The sequence below is a fragment of the Neopelma chrysocephalum genome, unplaced genomic scaffold (assembly GCF_003984885.1).
Source record: "Neopelma chrysocephalum unplaced genomic scaffold, ASM398488v2 Primary Assembly neopelma1_59, whole genome shotgun sequence".
NCBI classification, from domain to species: Eukaryota; Metazoa; Chordata; class Aves; order Passeriformes; family Pipridae; genus Neopelma; species Neopelma chrysocephalum.
This window is the reverse complement of record NW_020897714.1, coordinates 31,560,426-31,580,463: the sequence shown is the minus strand read 5'-3', so window position 1 is coordinate 31,580,463 and position 20,038 is coordinate 31,560,426. Positions and strand designations below refer to the sequence as shown.

At 41.4% G+C, this 20,038-nt stretch overlaps 1 protein-coding gene across 1 annotated transcript in view; it reads left to right on the top strand.

Moving 5' to 3' along the window:
* The first annotated feature begins 8,257 nt into the window (after positions 1 to 8,257).
* Positions 8,258 to 20,038, top strand: part of BCAT1 (branched chain amino acid transaminase 1) — a 61,994-nt gene continuing 50,213 nt past the window's right edge. The window contains exon 1 of the mRNA XM_027680818.1: positions 8,258 to 8,410. Coding sequence (XP_027536619.1) covers positions 8,402 to 8,410 — 9 coding nt within the window. The 5' untranslated portion in view covers positions 8,258 to 8,401. The remainder of the gene's footprint in view (positions 8,411 to 20,038) is intronic.

The following is a 20,038-nucleotide window of genomic DNA, read 5'->3' as shown; positions in this document are numbered from 1 at the left end:
AAAAACTTACTCTGACTAAAGCTCCAGCCTCTCAACTAACCTTTACCAAAGTTGGTTCTATGGTAAGGATTCCAAAGAACTGGCACTTCCTAATATAAAAGAAAACAAATTCACAGCAATGTCTGGTTACATTTGTTAAACTGTGAGAGGTATAAGGTATAATTTTAATCTGTACATAGCCCATGGCCCATTCCCTTCAGTGACTAGAGGCCATTCATTAACCAGGAATACTTTGGCTTTGTTACTGCTCACAGTATGGTGCCACAGCAGTTTAGAGTATCTGTCAAAAGCAATGAATCTTGCCCCTGTGGCAGATGTCAAAATCAAGGTTATATGGAATTAATTTAAATTTTTGATTCACCAGATTTCAAGGCACAGACTCATCTACTTGTTGCCTGTCTGATTCTTTTGATTATCAGTCAGGCTGGAGAGGAGAGTCCATGTCCCTAAACCGAACGTGTCTCCCAGCTGTCTTTTCAGAGGTCACTGTCACTGCCAGCCCTTGGACTCCTGTCTCTGTCTGGCTGCCGCATCCTGGCTTGCTTTGGCTGTTCAAATTGCCATTACCAGCTGTGACATCACTAGTGGGTCACTACCAGACTGATTTACCCAGCAGAATTTGTCCTTTGTGGCCCATTTGTTCTAAGCTTTACCCCTCTGGTATTGATCTTGGCACGTTAAAGCATCTTTTAGAAGACTTGGATCACATGCTTAGCCCAACAAAGAGATTCTGCAGCTGCTGTAATCCCTTGCCAAGCCTAATTTCACCACAATTATGTGCTAAAGCATCCTCCTCAAATATATAAAAATTTACAGAAAAATGACAGGACTGACGTGGAGTAATTTGGTGTGGGATCATTATCTCAGATTAAGTGTTATGACTGATAATTTGGGATATGGACCAATATCTGTTTATAGAAATGCACTTATGTGTTGGTTACAAGTCATTAATGGTAGTTTAATTAATAGTTTACCCCCAGAGGTAGCCCATGCCCAGAGGTGTGCTTGCCAAAATCCATCTGTGCTCCTGTGTGCTTTATAGCAGGTACCGTTTTCCATTGAGCACCACTTTTCTGGGGAACGTGGTGGATCTCCTATAAAAATATATAAATTCGGGGTATCTAATAGAAGCATTGAGTTCCTGGCTGGTGATGGTCCTGCGGTCAGGGGTCTCCCTGCTGCCACCAGGAGGAGCCACGAGGAAGCGAAATTCCCGAGGTGAGGGCAGCGGGAGTGGCCATAGGACTTGGGGGGATCACCAGCTCCTTGTGAGCATCAGCACGGTGCCAGCAAAGCCTGGGCAAGGGGTCATGGGGTGATGTCTCCTGTGCTCAAGGGCAAAACATACCTTTTATCGTCTTCTTTTGAATCAGCTGCACCACAAGTCAACAGCACCGAGTCCTGTTGCAGGTAAGTGGGACGTGGGAAACAGCTTGAAAATTCCTGGCTGGTTTGTGGCTTCTGGAGCCTTTCTGAGCTTGACTTAATTTAGACCAGGGAACCTCAACGTGGCTTTAAAGTACAAAGAGGATGTTGAGCTTTTTATAGAGAGCTGTCGGTGCCATAACGCTGCTTGTCAACCCCGCTCCGGGCTGGCAGGATTTGAGGCAGTCGGGTTGTACTTTGGAGATTGGGAAAACAGGCTTTCCACTTGGCACAGCTCAGCTACCTCGCTGCCTCCTTTTTCTCCAGGCACTCCAAAGCTCTTCCAGTAACATCAGGGAAATCAAGATTTCACATTGATTTCTGCAATTTGATTCTACTGCTTTGAAATAAAAGGCGTTTTTGGCCCCAAATGTTTTACACCACCAAAACAAACAAACAAACAAACAAAACCACAAAAAACCCACCAACCCCTCACATTAGGTCAGTCTTCAAATACTGATTTATTTTTCATATTGAAACCAAGCAGTTCTGCAGTGAGTCTTCCATGTGCCCTGGCTGAGTGGCTTTTATCATTAACTGATTAACTTGAAGCATCCAGAGAAGGGCAACAGAGCTGGGGAAGGGTCTGGAGCACAAGTCGTATGAGGAGCAGCTGAGGGAGCTGGGGGGAGCTCAGCCTGGAGAAAAGGAGCTCAGGGGTGACCTTAACACTGTCTACAACTGCCTGAAAGGAGGTTGTGGTGAGTTGGGGCTCAGCCTCTTTTCCCAGGTAACAAGTGACAGGACAAGAGGAAATGGCCTCAAATTGTGTCATGGGAGGTTTAGATTGGCTATTAGAATTCTTCACTGAAAGGGTTCTCAAGCTCTGGAATAGGCTGCCTAGGGAAGTGGTGGAGTCACCATCCCTGGATGTATTTAAAAGACAGGTGAATGTGGCACTCAGGGAGGTTGGGAGGTTGGACTTGGCAATGCTGGGTAATGGTTGGATTCGATCTTAAAGGCCTTTTCCCACCTAAACAGCTCTGTTATTCTATGAACTTGTGTGGTGAGTTATCCTTAACTTAATTTTTTACCCCCTTAAAATAAAACCCAGAACAGCACAAAACATCAAATGTTTCCCCTCTCTCACTTTTCTACCACTTTTTGAGCAGGCCTGAGTGGGGTACAAAGAAGTGACTTAGCAATTATGGAATCTTGGGAGTGAATCCTGGTGCTTCCCTTCAAACGTGAAGGAGTGGGTTGATTTTGATGAGAGCTCAGGATTCATTCACACGGTCCAGGTGCTAAAGCCTCAAATGGAGCCAGCTGGGGTGGGCTCCACTGCTGCTGCTCATGGCATCTCCCCGTGCCCCCTTTCCCACCTCTGGTACACTTTCAGTCCCTTTGAAGGCATTTAGAGGGAGTTTAAATACCTTTTGAAGGCTTTGCTCTGTAGTGTCACTGACACTTCACCTTCTGTGATACGAAGGAAGCCGGGCCCGGCAGTGCTGAGGTGAGGAAGGTGTGGCCACACAGAACCTTCTGGAAGAGCCCCATGGGGAGGGAGATGAGACGAGAGGAGAGGTGAGGTGAGTAGCTGGAAAACAGAAGCTTGGAAGAAGTGCTGGAAACAAACTCTGTTCTCAGTTAATTCCCAGAGCGCAATGTTTTTCTTGCCTCTTGGGGTAGAAATAAGTGACACATTCACAAAATGCTTATTTAGGAAGAATGCATAAAGTGCTGTTTCCCTGAGAGGGTGGGAATGAAAGGGCAGGAGACGTGTTTATTTGGTTCCAATTACCCTCACACATGGAGAACTTTTCCTTTCAGCCTTTTTTTTTAGCATTTTCCTGGTTGTCAGATGTTGTGAGGCTGCCTTCCCTTTTATCTCTTCTCAACTCTCCTTTTTCAGTGTTTCTTTCTGCGAGTGTAATTGTGGAGGCTGCACAGCTTTGTGAGGGTGCCAGCTGAGACGCTTCCTGCCCTTTAGCATCTACAGCAATCACTTCCGACTCCCGGGCTTTTTATCTGTGGTTTTTACACCCAGATCCCTCTGCTAATCCGTTTTACAGCAGAGCCCACACACAGTGGAGTCGATGTGCCCAAGGAGATGGGAAAACTGCAAGGGGATGGAAATGAGCACGAGGAGAAAGTGCGGCTCCAAAAAGATCTTGTTTCTCTGGAAATAGCATCCAGTGAAACTTTGCATCCCACTCGAGCCTTTCCACAAGGTGATTTGTGCCTGTGACTACAAGACAGGCAATAGTGCCTTCATCTTTCTACAAAAGAATTTTAACTTTCCTCTCCCAAAAGAGGACTAATAATTGCAACCGTTGCTTGCTGTGTATATGGCTTATTATTTCAGCTTCTCTCATCGTTCTGTTGTAGCCCCAAACAGAAGACTTTAAAGGACCTGTCCTTCTCTGAAGTAAAAACAATTTTAAAAATCATCTTCCCCTAATACTTTGTATGTATGTACACATAAAATACTTACACAGTATTTTTTTCTGTTACGAAATTTCTACAGCACCAAGCTGATTCTCATCCAAAGGTTTTTCTTTCCCTCACTTTAAAAACTTTCCACAACTATGTTCCCAGTTCTGCAAGGCAGCTATATGGAAATCATATCCTGCAATTACCTTCTTAATTGTTCTTGTAAGTTTTAGTTTTGTGGCTGAAATCAAACACAGGCTTTCCCTGAAGAATACTGTAGATGAAAGTTCATGTTTCCTTATTTTAAATTTTGTGCCAATGCACTTACGTGCATTTGTAGAAAGTATGCAAGACTGTGTTTTAGTACAAAAGCTAAGTAGAAGCAAAGTATTTCAGAAAGATCAAAACATAACATTCTGATTTTTTTGAAAAGATACAATTTCTTTTAATAACTTTGGAACACACTTCAAGAGGACTTATATTACAAGGAGCTTTGAAAGTTTTAAAAGATCAGGATCAAACTGAAACACAGATTTCATTCAGAATTATGCTTTTTGTTGGATTCGAAATTGGTTTCCCCTCATTTTACTACGGGAAGTTTTCATTGCATTTCAGAAAGAAAAAAAATTCTCAGAATGCCAGCTTTCTCTTAAATGGAAAACCTGGTTCCTACCCACCTTCAACCTATGTTCTTTATACACACCAGGGTTGTGAGAGAAAACCCTGGAAAGTGTATCAAGAAGGGCTTCTGCCCTGGTAGAATTATGGAATTACAAGTTTCCTCTTTCAGAATTCCTCCTTTGCCTTTATTTCGTAGAGCCTTTTCATTTTCACAAGAGCAGTTCCTCATATTTCTGTGACTTAAAGGTGAGTTTACTCAGCTCTGGTTTGGATAATGTGCACGACACAAACTCTTCCCCTTGTGAATCCCTAGAACTTGTGGAAATACTTTGGACTTGGAGCATATAAATTACCTAATTCTCTCATATTTGTGAAAAATTTACTCATTAAAACTTCTAAAGTTTAACAATGCTGTCAAGCGTTCAAGGAATTCTTGGTGTTAATGGAAAAGCTGGTGTTGAAATGAACAATGGCTTGTTTTATGAAAATGAAATATTCAAACTGGAGAAAAAGTAAGTTCTTACTGATGGATCAGTACAACTGAGGGAATGAATAGAGGTAAAGATGCAATGCCCCTTGCCTTATAACTTCTGGAGTGTTACAATAAAGAAGTGTAATAGACCAAGGTAATACAAACCAACACTGCAAAAATATGTCTGTATGGCACATTTGCTAATGGCAACATCAGGTTTTCATATATTGCAGCAAGGTGCAAGTTTCAAGGTAAGTTCTGTAGCTTCTCTGAGTTTTGTATCCCTTTTCTGATTTTTAATTTGCAAGTTCAGGGGCAATTTGGCTCTGAATAAAATAAAAAGATCAATAAAAAATCTCTATTATATATCCTAGGTAACTTGGTGGTTTGGCTTTGCACAAATCCTCTGTAGGTCAGGTAATGTTTCTTCTTTCCCTTTCCTTTCCTTCCCCTATTTCTTAGTTTTGTCCAGGCCATGGATTCTGCTCTGTACCTCAGGAGTTTAAGGCAGTAATTTAGGGATAACTTGAAATGCATCTCTATGGTGGAGCATGTTGCAGAGAACTTAAAAAGAAAAAAGGCCGAAAGCACAATACTGTTCAGACTGGCAAGCTGAGCTCTGGAAACAGTAAAACTGCACTCAAACAGCTTTTCTTCCAGAGGGTTTCAGGATGCTGAAGTGAGTCTGGAGAAAATGTGCAACCTGTAATAAGGAATGCAAAAAGATAAGTGGATAAATATCACGCTGAGGGGCAGACTCAGCATGACTTTTCTGAAAGGAAATCCTGACCTGCCCGTCTAGAAACTTCTTTGAAGGATTCATTGAGCGTGCAGGCAGGAGAGGTCCAATGGATACAATCTGCTTGGATTTCCAAAGACTTGACAAAGTCTCTTATCAAAGGCTCACAGAAAATAAGCCCCCAGAAGAAAGGTGCTTTTATGGTTGCTCTCATTAATGGGGTTAAAGATAAGAAACAGAAGAGAGAGTTGAGAAAATGGAAAATGGAGCAAAATAGAGAAAGGACAAATCTGCCTATGAGATTAAAGCCTTCAAGGCAAGGGTGTTAAGCAATTCAGCCAAAATAGAGCTATTTGCAGAAGGACCTTGAGGAATTGAGTACACAGCTGTCAAAATAGCATATAAAAGTGCCAGTAAGTATAAAATTATGTACATTGAAAAAAAAAAAAAGCTAAATTTATATAAACAGGGGTTACGAGTGACCTGTTACCCAGAAACATTGGAATTAAATAGTTTGTAAATATACCAGTTCAGTTTAGTGATCAGGAACAGTCAAATTAGGAAACAGAACTATAACCATTAAGAAAAGAAATGGGGGGGAGGGTGGAAAGAAAATTAAACACAAATATGGTGACCTGCATTTTAAGAGTTTTGTGTACTTTTATATCCCCATCTTAAATCAAGGATGATAAAGGTTATTGAACTGTTTTATAGTAAACTGAAAAGATTAAGACTCTTCGTTAAGACTCAACCATCAGATGGCTGACAGAGGATTCAAAAGTAGTCTGTAGAATCACAAATGACATAGAGGGGATGAACTGATCTTTGTGTTTACAGTCTCACAGTATCAGAAAAATGGAGAATGATGTGAAACTTTCAAGTGGCAGGTTCAAAATAAAGCAAAAATTTTGTGTTCTTCCACAGAGCAGAGCTAAATTGTGGAACTCATGAGCACAAGATCTTAGAGATACCAAATTTTACATGGCTTCAAGGAACAAATTAATAGAACAAAAATCCATGAGGAACTGTTCAGCCTAGAGAATTCATCTTTCAGGAAGCTGCTGTGGTACAAATCCCTTGAGGCTAAAAGAGCATATCAGGAAAATGCCCCTATGTGCTTATTCTCTTCTTGAAACTCTTCTCTAGGCATTGTTACTGTCTACTACCAGAGACAGGGTATTGAATTAAATGGACCCTTGGCTTGACCTAGCAGGTTTTTTCCTACATTATAATTGAAATCTGAAGGTAACTCCTTGTGAACAAATTGAATTGCTTTCATGAGCACTGAGTAGCAGTGCCCTGATTATTAATTGTATCCATCTGATGCTTCTTTGCTACCTTCTCTGCCTCCTGTTTTTTGTCCCTCTTTATTTTCCTTTAAGTAGCCACTAAAACATCACCATTCACGTGAACTTGTGTTTTGGGTAGCATCATTTACCTGTGTTTCTTTGAAATCCAAAACACTTGTAAATTCATTAAATGTCGCTTTCTTACCTGGCTGAAGAGTGGCAGGAACAAAAACCTGCTCATACTTATGTAACCAATCTCTGGCACTATACAAGAGAGAATAATTCATGTACATCCTGCAAAGCAGAACTTGGCGCTGCTGACAGAGTAACAGGGAGATAAAACAGCTTTCTACAACTACTCTCAAGCAGATCAGAAGGGGAAAACCTTTACAAGAACAGTAGTAAAGGAAGAAAAGACTCAAACATAAAATCAGTTACGATGAAAGCAGTAAGCACTTTGTGAACATTACACCACAGCTACACTGGGATTTTCTCTTAAAAATTAATGATTTTATTGTATTATTACTGTACACTTTCACTGGCAGCAGCATGGGTAGAACTAACAGAGTAGACTGGCCTCTGATGTTTATTCTTTTGTCTTCAGGTCCTGGTCACCTGCCTGGCAGGTATCTACACACAGAAATCAGCGGTGGAGGCTCGGTGTTGGCCAGCGGGGGTGTGAAGAGCTGTGAAGGTGCTGCCCAGCACGGACTGGGCACTGATCAGCAGGAGAGGACCCAGAGCCCCTCTGTGAGACATCAGCTGTCCCCAAACAAAATGGGTCGGGTGGGCCCCTCCTGTGTTAAGTGGCAGTGCAGAAGGACTCGGCACAAGCCATGGAAGTAGGAAAGGATGGGGAAGGCAGCGGGAGAGCCCAAGGCTTGCTGACGATGGGAGGGGTAGCTGCGAGGTGTTGGTGTGTGTGCGCCAGACAGAGGAAATGACTCAGAGACAGCAAACGATGAGTTGGTAACGATTGTTACGGGAGAGAGGGCTGAGAGCGTGTTGCCCTCAGTACAATTCCCAAAGCACTTAATTACTGTCTCCGCTTTGCAGGAGCAGCGCAGGGCGCGGGGCCATTTTAGGGACGGGATGACCCTGCGGAGAGGTGCAGGCGGGAGGTCGGCTCCCCCCGGTGCTTCCCGAGGTGGGATGTGGGACGTGGGCTGTGCCCGTGCCCGCGGGAGGAGCGGGGCGGGGCGGCCCCCAGCCCCTCGCCCGGCTCCGGCAGCGCCCGCCGAGCGCGCCGCCCTCGCCCGCTGATGCAATCGGAGCCCGGCGGCGGCAGGAGACCCATCCGCGGCAGCAGCTCCATCCCCGGCAGCAGGAGCCCCATCCCCGGCAGCAGCAGCAGCAGCAGCGGGTGGACCGCCCTGCTCCGAGCCCGCCCAGCGCCGCCGCTGCATCCGCGCCCGGGGATCTGAGATCCGCCGGCTCCATCCCGCCGAAACCCCGGCAGGAACATCCCCCCCGCCTGCCAGCATGATCAAGGTAAGCGGAGCGGGTTTCCTGCCGAGATCCCCCTCGTCCATCCGTCCGGCGATGCGGAGCTTTTCCTTGGCAAATCGGTAGTTGATCTGTTTGTATTTACAGATTTCAATGCTCCGGTTTGTTATTTGTGCTTTGCGAAGGAGGTTTCTGTCCCCAAAAGATGTATTGTTTGAGGTTCGGAGGCAGGATGCGTGTGATTGTACCTCTTTCCGTGCAGACAGCATGTGTGGAAAAGAGGTAATTGTGTGGAAGAGAAATAATGAGTCGGGATGGAGAAGGGGGGAAGGGAAGGTGTATAATTTCCTCTGGGGGGGATTTCTTTCTGTTTATTTGTAACAGGGGACTCTCAATGATTAAAAAGAAAACAACAAACCAGCAAAACAAACCTGCAAAGGGTATGGTCTTCTGGCAGACATCAAGGCTTTCTATATCTGTGAGTTTATTAAAGGTCTTATGCCTGCCGTTGTACTAAAATAGACTATGGGTAAAACCCAGTAACATGTGCTTAGAGGTTTTGAGTAATTTCACAACTAACTTTAAATAATGGAAAAGGAGTTGTCGGTTGCAAACACTGATGTGGCAGATAAGCATTTGTGGGGACTATCCTTTTATAAATGTCATGTTTATTATGTTCTTCTGCTTAGTGAGGCTGATCTGGGGATTAAAAAGAAGTCTTCCTTGTCAAGGCAAAGGGCACGGAGATAGCACGGGTGCTTTTCAATTAGAGTGAGGGAGCATCACAGCCAAGATACACCCTGTGGAACAGCTGCACTAAAAATAATTCTTGGGTTTTGAAAGAGGTTTGTGCTGGGCTGACTGTCAACTGCACAGCTGCAGCCTGATGCCAAAGTTAACAGCTGAGGAAAAAACAAGACTGAGTTATTTGCTTTCCTTGGGTAACTACAGCAGATGGAATATGGGCACAACAGGTACGTGACTGGCAGGTGTCTCCCCAGCTCCTCTCTGCTGGTGATGGCAAGTGTTACTCACATCTCATCCTAGGGCTCACCAACATTGCTCTCCCTTGGGTGGCTCTGGCACTGGTGGAGGTGGCACTGATGGTGGCAGGGCTGGGACAGGCGAGCCCCTGGAGAAGCCTCGGGAGGCTCTTGTAGCCCCATTTGCCCTCTCTGCAACTGGAGAGTGGCAGAAAACTGGTCTGAGACGTCCCCAAGCAGCTCCCACAGCCACAATAGTCAGAATGAAGCGTGTCAAGGAGTGAGGCAGACTGTGATGTTCTAGATCAGTTCTGATGTACCTGTTGTGTGTCTGGGAAAGAAGGCATGACCCCGGTCTCCAGGGTGTTGTCCAGCACCTGGCAGGAATGCTCTAGCATGGCCTTACAAAAAAAAAAAAACAAGTAGCTGGCAAGCCACAGACCTACCAGCCTGTCTGCTCAAAGCACCACTGACTTCTCATTGGAATCTTCTCACCTGCACAAACCTAGCTTTCTATTTTTACTGTAGAAAACACAGAGGGAAGCAACAGCTGCAGCAGTGAAAGTACACTCTTGCCACTTGGAAGTGATGTGGCCTTGGGCAGGTCAGCTCTGTCTGAGCCCTTTCCCCTTTATTTGCCTCCTCTGTTCAGACTGTCAGCTCTGCAGGGCTGTTGCTGTCACTGTGTGTTTGTAGAGCAAAGGTACAGAAAATTATTATTATTTTATTATTGTATTTATGCAAAACCCAAGACATTTTTAAAGGTATCAGTAGGCAACAACATTATTACACCTCTTTATCCCTTCATCTCTCCCTTCATCATTTCCTGCATTTAGTCACAACCCTCCATTTTTCCTTGGAACTATTTCCAGCCTAACCACAACCTTCTCCTTCTGTTCTGTTTAAAGTAATGTTATATATAAGGAATGAATTATGCCTCTGGTTTCTGCAGTCCTGTCTTGTCCACCTAATGCACTGATTGTTACTGACAGGCCTAGCACTCCTAGCATTGTGTGATCCAGTGGATATGCTGATTTTTCCCAAGGAAATTGAGCATTGAAATGTGCTGCAAAGTCATAGGTAAAAAAGAAGATTGCAAAGTCATTAGGTAGCTGGCATCTTGCTAAATAGTCCACAGGCCATATCCCTGGTAGAATTTGATAGGTGAAAATAATTCAAATGGATTTTATTAGTCATTAATTTATCCCTGGGAAGGTACTGTTAAGAAAGGAGATAAATCAGTTCATTAATTGTGTAAACACTCAGATGCTCTGAATTTATTCACCCATTTTAAAACAAATTATCTGATGTGGGCATGCTAAAGAATCAGAACAGACATTATTTTCATTGCTTCCTTTTGCTATGCTATTTTCTTAAATGAATAATCATAACTGAATGTATAAGGAATTGAAGATTATAAGTAGGTTTTAGGGCAGGACCCTCAGGGTTAGAATGAAGGAAGGTGTAAATTCTCTCTGTAAAATTTGCACAATCAGCCTTCTTAGGCCACACATGAGGACTGGCACATTCAGCTAGTGACATGTTATGTACTTCATGGTGCTAGATAAGCTCATCAGAGGCTTCTATGACTTCAAGGCACTCAGTGCTGATTGTGGCTTTTGATAATAAATTGTGGCCATCCAGCTGCCACTATAGCTGTAATGGAGAGATTAAATGGCCAACCTTCATCTTAAATTTCTGAGTTTGGGTGGTAGTCGAGCATAAATCAAAGTATTATGTGACCCTAATTTGTTATTCATAGTCACTTACATGCTTGCAGCCTGAAACCTCTGATTCTTACACAGGATGAAGTGAATGGGGGGCCCCATTAGCCTTGTAAACAGCTTCATTGCTTTATGACTTTATACATTAAAGGGGCAGGTGATACTGCATCATGAAATAGAGCACCTGTTGCAGAAGGGCAATTTAGCAAGTATAACCATATGCTGTTGCAGAGGAAAATCCAATACCATGCTTATGGGAAGGCCTAATCTTGCCCTTCAACGTGTATATCAAATGGTACGAAAGTTAAATGGGAATAGTTGAAACTGTCTTTGAAATGATCAAGAAGTTTTACCCATCTGTTTTTTTGTGCATCTTGGCCCATCGTTTATTACTGTTTTTGCAAGCTAATGTCATCATACCATTCCAACAAAGTTACTCATTTACTCCCCTGCACAGTGTGTTCCAAGTTTTATTTTAGATTATACCTGAAGCATTAATGAAGGACAACATATGACTTCTCAGTAGGTACACAGCTACTGCTAATTCAGTTTGCCTATTAGAGCATTTCCCACACAATATTTGATAAAAACACTCCTAGTAAGCACAGAAAATTAATTGTTTTCCCTGGTGTACAAATAGGTTTTAATTCCACGAGGTTCTGATTTTATTAATTTCCACTAGGATTTGGAGAGATCAGTACCACACAAGTCATGTCCTCTTGTTTAATTTCATTTAAACTGTTGTCTCGATAGTTATCACTTCTGTAATAAATGTTTGAATTTGCATTATCTGAGAATGAGCTTTTTTAAAAACATTGACACTGAGAGTCTGAGGGAACTGGGTGTGTTCAGTCTGGAAAAGAGGCTTTGGGGTGATGTAATAGCAGCCTTCCAAAATCTAGAGGAAAATTACAGAGATGGGGCCGGGCTCAGCAGTGATGTATGTTAGGAGGACAAGAGAAAATGGCATAAATTAAAATGAAAAAGGCTCAGACTGGATATAAGGAAAAAATTCTCCCCACAAGGACAGTCAGGCAGTGGGTTGCCAAGAGACAATATGCAGTCTCCATCCCTGAGAATTTCAAGACCCAACTGGATAAAGCCTTGAGAAATCTGGTCTGAGCTTAGAGCTGACCTTGCCTTGAGCAGGAGGTTGAACTAAAGACCTCCTGAGGTCCCTTCCAGCCTGGATTTTCCTGTGGTCCTTGGAAAAAAGCTTAGAAACTGAATTTTTTTTTTTTTAAATCAGGTTTTAGTTTTCGTCACAGTGATGTGGATCAGTACATGTTTGTTCTGAGCCCTGACTGCTTGGCTTTTAACAACACAAAGAATCTGTGCAAGGATGGTCTTTAAAGTCACTACTGTAGGCAGATTTCTTTGCAGAAGGTACTTTCTTTAATGTGTCAGTATAGTAGTAGTATTTTCTTCTCTATTGTCTCAAGGAAGTCCAGGTGCTTTACAGAAGAGGTTGAACTTTTTTTCTCATAATCAGAATACACCCTGACTTTGCTAAACTTTTTTTCTCCTCATGTATTTTAAGAATAATTCTTAAACATGAATTACTGTACCAGTAGGTGCTGCCTATGGAAAAGGAAGAGGTATATCAGCACTCTTAGGGAAGTTACTAATATAAAGGGAAAGTTAAAAGGTTATCTCAGAGGTTCAAACATTTTTCTTAAGGTTGGTGTTTTTATAAAAGTGCTGCCTTAAAAAAAAATAACAACTTCTTTTTGGTTTTGATTGAATTTACAGAGTCTTCTTTTTACTTCTTTTCAATGCAATTGACTGCAAGTAAAATTCAATTCACGGTTAGAATTCTTACAGCTTCTGTGAAGGTTCTGTCTGGCAGTTTTCACTCCTGTAATACTTGATATCAAATGTTCTAAATTGTGGAATTTTTCCTTTGATACATGGAAAATGAAACACTGGAAAAACTGAATAAAAGAGACGTTTTTGATTTTGTGTAATGTGGACATGACTGCATCTCAAATGTAATATGTAACTTTACCATATAAAATTGCATATCCCCCTGTTACAAAATTATGAATTCCCAAGGCTTTATGCAACCCTATATCATTATGCAAGTCATTAAAAATCACATAAAGTCCACCTAAAATCAGCAGTAATAGTATAATTTCTTCCTTGTATCTTATAATTTCTAGTTAATGTAGAGAGTCTCTTACCCTCCAATAAAATAAAAGAAATTCTTAACCAAAACAGTACGGGAAAGAAAACTTCATAACAGATTTTAAGACTTGTGATATTCTCAACACATTCAGCAGGCTGGCTGTGAAGCAAGTTTCTTACCAGATGTATGATACAGGTTTTATTTCCCTGATTCTAAACTTGGAGAAAACAGGTGGAGAGGTTAAGTTTTTGCTCCTGGATGAATAAAAGAAGAAGTAATTTTTTTTAATAGGATCTGTAGTTAGTTTGTTATAAACTATATTTATAGATTTGTAGTTCAGGAGTACCATAATTATTTTTTTTAACAGAATATCAAGATTTATTAATATCATCAAATTATAAAGGTCACAGATTATATTAGTGTTGAAAGTCTTGATTTGTGCCCTGTACTGTGGTAATGCCTACTTACAACCTAACAACACTCTTCCTAACTGCTAGAAAGTATTGCCTGAAGTATAGAAGTTAAAAGCTAGAAAAAATAAATAGTTGTGTCTTAGTATAAGAGTATAATGTGAGCCAAGTTTATTCCTTTCACAGCATGAAGTAGAAGTTGTAGCATAGGGTCTTATATAGTGGCTACACAGGCACCATTTCTGGCACAGCTGTACAGCTGGATGTGTACACGCACACAGAAAAAAATCATATTGTATTCATTTGCTCATATATTTGAGGCATTGATCCATCATGAGTATATAATCTGGGTTTTTTTAAAATATTTGTAGTATTATCTTTTGTCTTTCAACACTTTTTCAGAGACAATTTTTGGCATTTACAGTTTTGGTCTCTTCTTGATACCTGGAGATAGAAGTTCAGTAACATCAGCTTTTTTTCTGGTTCTTCATTGACCTGAAAATCTAGCATTTACGATTGTTTCCTTTTGGATTTTCTTTTAAGGTGTTGTGCTGTAGCCAGCAATGTTTTTATTGTGTCAGTTGGGTAAAATATTTATTAGAACATACATGTAAAATGAATGCTCTGTCCTGCCGCTTCCAGGTGAACTGGATTTCGACAGTGGACAAATCAGATGCAATTCTAAACTGTTTTAGGGTGCTTCCAATTAGCTGAATACATTCAGAAATGACAGAGAGGTTCTAGTCAGAAGCGTTGATGTTCATGTGGATTGAAGCTGGACAAAACCCCTGGTTCATGTGGCTGTTACAAGTCATTTAGCAATTTAGATTTGTGGAGCTGAGCTGGGCTGTTTGATCATTGGCACAGATGTGGAATTGTAGGAAGAGAAGCCTACATTACTTGCCATAGACCTGTTTATTATCATCATTACCACTACCATTTCTTAGCATGTCAAAGTTACCATTTTTCTAACAGAGACTGAATCACTCCTGATTTGTGGTGCCCTTTTATCATACTGTAATTTGGGCAAAGGACCTCTCTCTTTGCTTTGTGTTCTTAATGCTGACACCTCTACAAATATCCGTGATTGCACTTTTCCAAGGCCACTTTTAATGTGCTGGGTGATATTTTGCTCTCAAATTCCCTGGGCGGCATCCAGTTTGTTCTGGGCACTGTCAACAACTGATAGGGGACTTCAGATGAAGGGCTTGCTCACGGGGTTTTTAGAAAAGACACAGAGTAAGTGTAACGCAACTCCAAAATTTTGAAGTCTTATGATCCGTAATTTTCCCCTGCCTTAGAATTTTTACACAGTTGAATATATACTAAGTAGGTGGAGCATCTGGTTTTGTCATTACTTTGAAACATTTTACCTCTTTTGAGAAGGTGTCATCAAGAAAAGCAGCTTCTTACAAGTGTTATCTTGGTGTTTGTCCACATTCACAGGAGTAATGTGTGACACTGTACAGTGATGCTGTAGTTGTGCCCTGCTTTTCCTGGCTTGTTAGTAAACTTCCCTGGGATTATTTACATTTGCTTGGTGTGGTGGATTACGCTCCTTACCTTTTGTTGCACCCACTGACTGCAGCTCAAAGACTGTAAAGCAAGGAAGTTCCTAGAATGTTCTGAGCTGCACATCTATCATCCATCTCTGCTGTTATCTGAACAAGAACATTATTAGAAATGCTGTCCTCAAACAGGTCCCAAGGATTTTCTTTTAGGTTAGCTCTGTTCCTAGCGCCCCTTATATCAAGGGGAAAGCTTCAATTTCCTTTCTACTTTGTTGAATTGTGTCTATTTAAAACAAGGCAATGTTTGAACACACAGCAGAAGATGCATCACAAGGGTATAACCCAGGCTTCGGTAAAAGCCAGGGAGAGATCTCCCGCTGCTTCAAACCTATCATGCCAGACTTAAAACCCGCTGAAGCCAGTGTAGGTGGGTCTTCTGCAGCTTGCATAGGTCAGCTTGCATAGGTGAACAGCCAAACCCACATCAGTCACTTACATTTGTTCCTTTTCCCTGATAAGAACTGCGATGGATTGGATGGGTATCCTTCTCTAAGGAAGAGGAGCTACAGATTCAGTTCCTGGGGAGCTGTGCATGCCCCATTCTGGCACCTGTCGCCTCCCAGTGAATTCCCTAAAGCAGCTGCTAGCCAGTGTCAGGTGTGGGATGGGACAATCTACCCCTGAATTTCCTGTTTGTAAAATGGACAGATATTTCTACCTTCCTTTACTTAGGTTTTGTGACTGTAGAGCCAGGCTTCCAGATATTACAGTGAGAAAATTCACTTATAAACAATGAAGGTCTTGGTTCTTTATCTAGAACAAACAGTTCCAGCCCACCATCAAAATCCAAGAGAACACAGTATTTGCAACCCTTCTAGACAAAGCTTGCTATCTTTCTCATGTGGTTTGTTTTTATTTTCTACCCTGCTTTGCACTATTTGTTTAAAGAGACCTCCTAGATCTCTGTGAGCCTTGAAAGTTCAAGATTGGGTCCTTCTACATCACCGTGGCCACATGTCCAGGCAGAACACACATCTGGGTGTACACAGTTCTTCCTGCAATCAAAACCCAGGGGCTTTGCTCAGCCATTTGAGAAGACCAACATAGCAAAGAAGCACGTTTGGAAGGAGTGCTCCTCTGACTAGTGAAGCAGAGTGTACCAGCAGACCTGAGCCCATTCAGATCCCAGGTTAGATAGCTGCTGCCATGCTCTATCAGCTTCATCTGTTGGACCCTTTGCAGGTAAACCACCTGCTTGGGAAGCAGGGAACAGGGAATAACTGCACTGACAGCCAGCACACTACAGAAAGTCATGCTCCTTGTGCCTTTGCACCAGTGGCACTTGATACTTGGTGATGAATTAAACGGGCCACGTGAAGTTATCAGGGCTAGATGTGATACCAAGCCAGCCTGTGTCGGCCCTTTACAGACCAGCCACCACATGTGCAATTGCAGAGTGTTTTATTATACTTGATGTTATTTGAGGGCCAGCTGTGTAAGTTACTGTTTTATTATCTCTAGTAGGACTGTGCACAGGACTTGTGGTGAAAAAAAGTAACTCTTTCCTCCTCCAAAAAGAGGTTTTTTTCTTTTTCCTCCACAGAGCTTTTGTTTTCAGTGTGTGATTCATCTTTGCTCAGCAAAGGTCTTATGTAAACCTTTATTCCAGTGCAAAATGGACTTAAATGGGACACGGTCTAAGCACTCTGAGAATAGCTACAAATGACCCCTTATACAGGCCAGTGATTCAGGCCTGACCCTGTATTTCTCCTGGTTCCGCTGTAGTTATGAGGGAGCTTGCAAACAGGACTATGTCCTTAAAAACAGGATTTTGTCTGCTAGCTCTTTTCTTTAGGCATGTCAGTTCTCATTTTGGAATCCATCACTGTCTCTGCTGTGGTTTGGTTGTGTGTTTTTTTTTTCCCTCCAGGAGCCTATAATGATTTATTTGCAGACTGCAGAAGCTTTGGTCTCCTGCACTAAATTGTCTTGCTTCCAGTTCTAAACCCTCAGACAATGACTTTATTTGTTTCTGCTCTTTATGCTTTCATGTTATTTACATTATCATTTGGTAACTGCATCAAGCCAATTGCCTTGGTCATCAGCTGCAGGATCTGTGTGGTTTCCACCATGAGGCAATTTCACAAACAAATTGTAAGCTATATTTTATCCATCTTTAAATCAGATCTGTAGTTTATCTCAACAGCTGTTTCAGAATAAGAAATATAACCAGTGCAACTGAATCTTTGAGGAAAATAAGCAGATTAATTTTTATTATGCTTAGGCTCATCTTTGCTGGTATAGCAGTGCAGTTAAAAATGCTTGCTGGTTAGTTTTACTAAAAAATCTTAAAATGCTGATTTAACACCTGGCATTATAGAATACATGGGCAAAGAGAAATGTTAGGGAAATTATAATGAAGAGAAGCTTCCTTGTGGTAAACAGCAAAGCCCTTTTAGAGTGGTATAGAAAACTATGTGACAGTATTTATACCCTTTGTTTTTGGCAGTTTGATGTAAAAGATCACATATCAAAGAGAACTGGGCCTAAACACAGTAAACCCATGGTGACTTTTCAGAATTTTCACTTATTTTGTTTGTGCAATCTCCATATCACAGACCCATGAGATCCTGTCTAGTTAGAAAACAGGCAGATGAATTTATAGGTCAACTAGATCCAGCTGGTGGCTTTAACATGTTTTCCTTTATGCCATTCTAGCAAACAATGCACTTGTTAAAAACCTAATTAATGCTAGAGCAGACAAACAAGCCAACAAAAGAGTCACTTAGAGGCACTGTTCATAGGAGTTAGAGATGGAAGAGCTCCATTAGGTCATCTGCCTCTTCCCCTAATTGTACCAGGCTGTTTTCCTCCATCAGAAGGGAAGAGCCAGCAAACTGTGAAGACAGAGGAAACAGCATTGCGGAGTGAGAGCAACAGGAGGGTCATAGGAGGGAAAACAAACAAGAACAGTGTGAACGGTGGGCTTAGAAATCAAGGTTAAAGCACACTGCATTTGTGAAGAGCACTTCTTTAGGGTACTTGCCTATTTCTCTGAAGAAATAGGAAGGACAATTGTATGGATATGCAGGAAATGTATTAAGCCAAATTAGCTAATGCCTAAAGGGGCACCATACAGAGATTACAGCTGCTTTATGTCCTGCGTTGCATGGGGCTGGTGGTAGGTTTTCAGTGTTTTTCAGTTGGGAAGGATCACACTTTAGGCTCCATGTTGTATGGGTGTAAGTCACAGCTAATGCTGCAATTTTTTTCTGGCAAAATAATTTTAGCTCGAAGCTGAATAGATCTCTGCTCACGTTCTCCTTAGAGTCAGTCACAACAAATTATTCTGTCTTCTGTTTCTAGTGAACTCCTTTATTTTAGCCTTCTTGATAATTAAGTTTGCCAAGCACACAACCTTTTTGGATTTCAGAAGTAGTTATCTTTCACCTTGCCTAGCCTTACTATCTTCCAGGTAAACTGATACAAGTTTTCTTGTACAACAGGTTAGGCATTACTGAACTATTTCAAATATTATTTTAAGCACCGAGTCAGAAAATTGACATTATTTCCAAGAGAGGTTTCTCACCTGAGTGCTGACTGAAACGACTTTTACATTGGCAACATTGTCTTGTGTCTATTTAACTTCATGAATGCAACCCGGTCTTCTTTGACAGTTGTGATGTATTTATAAATGTTAATAAATAGGAATCTTGGATGGACTAGCTGAATATTTTAATTTCTTTATGTTCTCTGTTTTAAGATTTTTCTAACCAATAAGTTAGAAAGTGCTCATATAACCTGAATTGCCTTTTATTTAGACATAATAAAAACAGTGATGCTTGTTTTAAGAGGAGCTTATTTCAGTTTTATTCAAACTACTTAAATTGCTTTAAATTAAAGCAAATAAACTCTTCAAGCCAGAGCCACAGATAAGTGCCTGCACAGTCTTTGGGACTAATTTAATAATAGTCTATTTCAATTCAACCTTACTTTATGCAATGCAGCTTTCTTAGACAAAGGAACTCTTCTATGTTCTAAGCCCTGATGCCTTTGTTCTGATGCAAAATTATCACTAAGTAGTGTGGAAGCTTTCGTTTTCTGCTGTGCTGATTGCCTTTTATTTTCCTTTGTTTTGTACTGTTATTGTACTGCCTCACTGTTTAACCAACATTAGTGCCAGCTCAAGGTTGAACAAGCAGCCACAATAAGGTGATAATGTCAAGCTGACAAGGCACCAGGGCGGGTGTATGATAGGAAGGGTAGTCTTAAAAAGTGTATTGAAAGTGCAGAAATCAACACAAATTCTCGGGAACTCAGTTAAAAGCTACACACTGAAACTGCTTATAACAAATTATCCTTTTGTGTTTGGTTGGTTGTTCCCCTGCCTCCAGTGCTGATCTGTGCGTACCCTGAGGTGTATCATTGTAGCTGCTCTTGATTTTGTGCCGCACACCTTCTGAATTCATGTTGAAGAATGGCAAGCCAATGCTCAGAGAGTGCTCCAGTCTAACAAAGATACCTCAAAGGTCTCTGTTTGTCTTGATAAGTGGTTAGAAATATCATTTAAGAATAAGTCATCTTGCTTCTTTCATCTTGGTTTTGAAAAGAGCAGATTTGAAAGATGTTGGTGAGTAAGTTGTGCTGCTCTGTCATGTGAATGACCCAGCACAACGAAGATACTTGGAGACACTTGCACGGTTACACATATATAGGTGTATGTTCCTGTTCACATACCTGCAATATAAAGACAGAATTAAAATATTTTTATATCGTGCACCTACTCCCATGACAGCTAAGGTTAACGTACCTGGCTGCTGGATTCCATAAATGAGCTTCTTAAACTCTGGAAGTCTTTCACAAATGTCATTAAATAAATATATATTTTAGTTGATATTAAAAATAGTATTATAAGAC